This window comes from Onychostoma macrolepis, chromosome 05 (assembly GCF_012432095.1).
Source record: "Onychostoma macrolepis isolate SWU-2019 chromosome 05, ASM1243209v1, whole genome shotgun sequence".
Lineage (NCBI taxonomy): Eukaryota > Metazoa > Chordata > Actinopteri > Cypriniformes > Cyprinidae > Onychostoma > Onychostoma macrolepis.
Genome location: NC_081159.1, coordinates 27,519,960 through 27,524,562, shown reverse-complemented (window position 1 = coordinate 27,524,562; position 4,603 = coordinate 27,519,960). Strand labels below are relative to the sequence as shown.

Sequence of the window (4,603 nt, the reverse complement as noted above, 5' to 3'; positions counted from 1 at the left end):
AGTCACCTGACGGAATGCTTCTGCACTCTCAGGTTTGTGTGCATCTACTGTTGTTACGACCCTGCTGACGTCACATCTCCAGGTGGGGTTGAACCTGCAATGCTTCTTTTTAACAATAGGTAACTTTACCTGCCAAATAAATCAGTTTATAACTAGTTGCAGACAACGAAAGCCCTCATAACATTTAAAATTAGTCAATCTTACCTGAAGAAATTCATCAGGAGCTCTCTGTGTCTTGCATGGTCCCTCTGCGTTGGATTCCAGCACACGACACGCCGTCTGTATTTATAGCCAGAGCTGATGCTGTATGTTCAAATTCAGCGCCATCCAAGGCGGGAGCCACTTGAGCGCGAACCAAGGCGCTCACCGCTGCGGATACTGGCGCTACTTCTCCCAGGAAAATAGCGCTGTGCATAGAGATGAGCGCCGTGCATAGGGGGAAACTATATCAGCGTAAAATCAGTGGAATGCGCTTAACTTAAACTAATGAGCTCTTAAGAAAATTATTTGAACTAAACATTAGCAATAAAATGTTTTCTAATTAATTTCTAATTGAATTTAGTTAGGCCTACTGGCTAAAAATAAATTACAATATATATATATATATATATATATATATATATATATATATATATATATATTTTATTTATTTATTTATTTATTTTTTTTTTTGATGAATCGAATTTATTCACAGCAGACACCATAGCCTTTTATAATTTTGAAAAAAGAGGCATTGACAGGCGTTCATCAGGGTACAGTTTTAAGATCATATAATTTCTTTTTGGAAATAAATTCTCCCGCCAAGTAATATAGGCTACTATTGTAGACTGTTTATGGTTGTCAAGCAACAACCACTTTTGTATCCTATAGAACGTGCTTATTTCAACGGCTTCGAACGCTGCTCAGTCAATCAAATTTTAGAGTCAAAACGATCAGTTTTATTATCCACAGTATAACAGCCTAATGATTAAAATATACATTGCTGAGCCGTTACCTGTCATCATTCCTTAGGTTGAAAGAAATAAAAGTCAAGCGTAACGAGGCTTGGAAACAACAAACTGCCTTTGAGGCCCTTATGTCAACACTGAAAACTAGCTATGTTGTTAGCTGTTGGTAGGCAATGCTGTACAGTGTTTATAGTGGACAATGGTTTTCTGGACTAGGTTACCAAAGAGACCATTTAGTCCACAAGAAGACAGGTCTAGGCTTGCCCAATAGGCAAAAAACAAAACAAAAACAAAACAAAACAAATCATGTCCTTGCAGGTCATCCATTTTTATGGAACAAGTTTTCTCAATTGTTTTGTAAAGCCAGCCTAGTCATATTTCTACATTATATTGTTCATTGGTTGCGAGCTATACCTAATAAATTAACCAATCCCTGGGCCTGTCTGCAACCCAATATCATGCTTATAAATGGGATTGCAGACAGAAAAGTATATTCCCACTCATTTACAATATTTGGTTTAACATGGCATTTAATTTATGTCACAATGTTTCAATTTCTTTGCTATACCTCATGGAGCAGTTACAATAACAAACAAATACCACTTTGTTGAGCTACAGAGTAGAATGATTAGACTTGATTTTTCACATTATTAGCTCCTCCTACAATTTGAAACACCTGTTTTATCTAATTACATATGAGCACATCCTGAGACATTAAAAGGCTGACTGATGTTGAAAGAGATTGAATGTCTTTGTTGTGGTGTCTTAAGATGTTTTTGCATCGCTGAAGTGAAACAATAGAGTGATATTTACTTATTAAGCAGCTGTGTTAATGAGCAAGTTGTTTACTTTGATTGTGGTTTTATACGTTTATTTATCTTTTTTAAAGGAAAAAAAAAAAAATTAAACCCACTTGTCCCGTTGACTCCTGATCTTAATATTTAAAAATGAAGGAAGAGATTGCTGCAACAGTGTTTTTCATTGCAAGACTAACGAAAAAACATGGTAAACTGGATCGTGTCAGGAGGGAGAAGTTTGCTGTGGAACTGACCTCTGTGCTCTTTGAAAGTTACAAAAGTCACTGGTACCTAGAAAACCCAACCAAAGGACAAGCTTTTAGGTGAGTATCCTGATGCCATCTTTAATTTTAGCAGGTCAAATTTTTATTGCGCTAATTCAAGGGCCCTTTTTCTTAGGTGTTTAAGGATGAACAAGGCTCAAACGAGAGACCCAGTTATTGAACAAGCTTGTTGCCAGAGTGACATTGTTTATGAAAATCTTGGATTACCAAAGGAAATGACCATTTGGGTTGATCCAGGAGAGGTGTCATGCCGGTAACGCTTGACTTGTTGGCCTGTCAATGAAGTGCTTAATCCATACTGGTTTTGATGACTTGATTGTACCACTGTAGTACTTCCAAAAATGGAAAAATTGCTTGTTCTTTTAAGGTATGGTGAGAAGTCCACCCCATTTTGTGTTACTCAGTTGGAGGGTCAAAAGAGAGATGGTGAGTTCTCTCGTAGGATAAATAATGCGGTGGAAAGGGCTTCATCGGACTACCACTCTGGAACCTCCTCAGATGAGGAGGGAGGAAACACCAGCATGAGCAGCAGCATTAGTAGCAGCAACAGCAACAGCAGCAGCAGTAACAACAGCAGCAGCCTTTCTGTTCCAGAGCCTAAATGCATCCCAACGGTCTCCAACCCAAACAGTGTCTACCAGGTAACACATTCCAGATAACCGCTCTTCAGTCCCTTAGCATGCTCCTAACACTACTGGTTGCTTAAATTTGCACACTTTTAACTGCTGTTGTTCTCAATCTATAGTTCAGTGAGTTTGGGCAGCCCCCACCTATGCAGAACTGGGGCACATACCCTAAAAGAAAGTCATATGTCTCTGAGGGCTACCAGCAGCATTCCTCAAGTGGGCCATATCCACCTCATAAGAGTTTCAAGGGCTACAGGCCCTCCTACGCTTTCTCTGGTCCAAGGGTGGACCGATATCACTGGGTCAGCAAGAACCGCTCCTAGACTTTAATTTTAAAACCAGTGTATCGTTTTGCTGAGCAGCTATGCAGGCATATGTGAGTGTTATGTAACTTTAATTTCTATGTAGAGCTTTCAATTATTTATGGAGTCATGTGACCAGTGCCATGAAGGCACTTTTTTTTAAAATTGTTTTTTTTTAATGATTCATTTGTGGCGTGGAAAAGACTTTCTAAATAAAATCTATTTTAATAACCTGCTTGTGTGGAAGTGCTTGGTCTGTTCTGCCACTAGATGGTGGCAAATCCACAATATGGTTTTCTAATGCAGCGTGTTTAAGTCAGCTGTTCTCAATTCCAGTCCTGCACCCGCACGCCCGCACATTTTCTATGGTTCTATTCGAACGCAAGTGCCCTGCGAAGTGGCCATCACAGGATATTCCGCTATGATTCCAGTTCGAAGCAAACGAATGTTCCATTCAAAGTGCACTGAAGTGTGCGAGACGTCAATTTATGTTTACAGAGGTATGATGTCACACTCGTCCGTGTGTGAAGACGTTGCTCAGCGCAAATCCATGAATGTTCCGAAGTGAAGTAAACTTCAACGGATTTGCTCCCTTCTCCCTGAGCAGGGGAATGAACACTGTGTAGGGATCATGTCAATCGGTACACAGTTCATGCATGGCGCTCCCTTCTAACGAGCAGATTATCTGAATCGGGTGTGTTAAAGAGACCTGCAAAATATGCAGGGGGCGGGAGAGGACTGGAATTGAGAACCGCTGGTTTAAGTGCACCTCTCTTTAGGTTCATGACTGCTGATGGCGATTATTCTTAATGAGATGTTTTGGTGTAATCTTACATTTGTATACAAACTTGCAACTTGGAGAGTAACTGCCCGGTTTTTATTTTTATTTTTTAACCCTCAAATTGTGGTTTATGCCTTGTACTGTTTTTGGTAAACCAGAATGATGTGGGGTAGGAACTTCTCTCTTTCCCCACTAGGGTGCATGTTTCTGAGACTTGACTTCTGAAAAGGAAACTAGGGTGTGGCTTGAGTTTGTGACTGAAAGTTGAGACTAGTCTTGCGTCCCAATGTTCATACTATCCATCTTAAATATGTGACCATAGAATAAGTGTGTCCCAAAGCATAGTAACTAGGGTGTGGCTTGAGTTTGTCACTGAAAGTTGATACTAACCCTGCGTCCCAATGTTCATACTATCCATCCTAAATACTATGTGAGAATGTGTCCCAAAGCATAGTATGTTGAAAAGAGTACAGGTGCTGGTCATATAATTAGAATATCTTCAAAAAGTTAATTTATTTCACTAATTCCATTCAAAAAGTGAAACTTGTGTATTATATTCATTCATTACACACAGACTGAGATATTTCAAATGTTTATTTCTTTTAATTTTGATGATCAGAGCTTACAGCTCATGAAAGTCAAAAATCAGTATCTCAAAATATTAGAATATTACATAAGACCAATACAAAGAAAGGATTTTTAGAAATCTTGGCCAAGTGAAAAGTATGAAAAGTATGAGCATGTACAGCACTCAATACTTAGTTGGGGCTACTTTTGCCTGAATTACTGCAGCAATGCGGCGTGGCATGGAGTCGATCAGTCTGTGGCACTGTTCAGGTGTTATGAGAGCCCAGGTTGCTCTGATA

General features: G+C 39.3%; 1 protein-coding gene across 1 annotated transcript; it reads left to right on the top strand.

The window, feature by feature from the left end:
• Positions 1 to 1,686: 1,686 nt before the first annotated feature.
• On the top strand, positions 1,687 to 3,184 carry btg4 (B-cell translocation gene 4). The gene is made up of 4 exons (XM_058776514.1): positions 1,687 to 2,067; positions 2,144 to 2,281; positions 2,396 to 2,669; positions 2,774 to 3,184. Exons 1-4 carry the CDS (start codon positions 1,895 to 1,897, stop codon positions 2,975 to 2,977), a joined length of 789 nt encoding a protein of 262 aa, XP_058632497.1. The 5' UTR covers positions 1,687 to 1,894; the 3' UTR covers positions 2,978 to 3,184.
• The last annotated feature ends 1,419 nt before the right edge of the window (positions 3,185 to 4,603 follow it).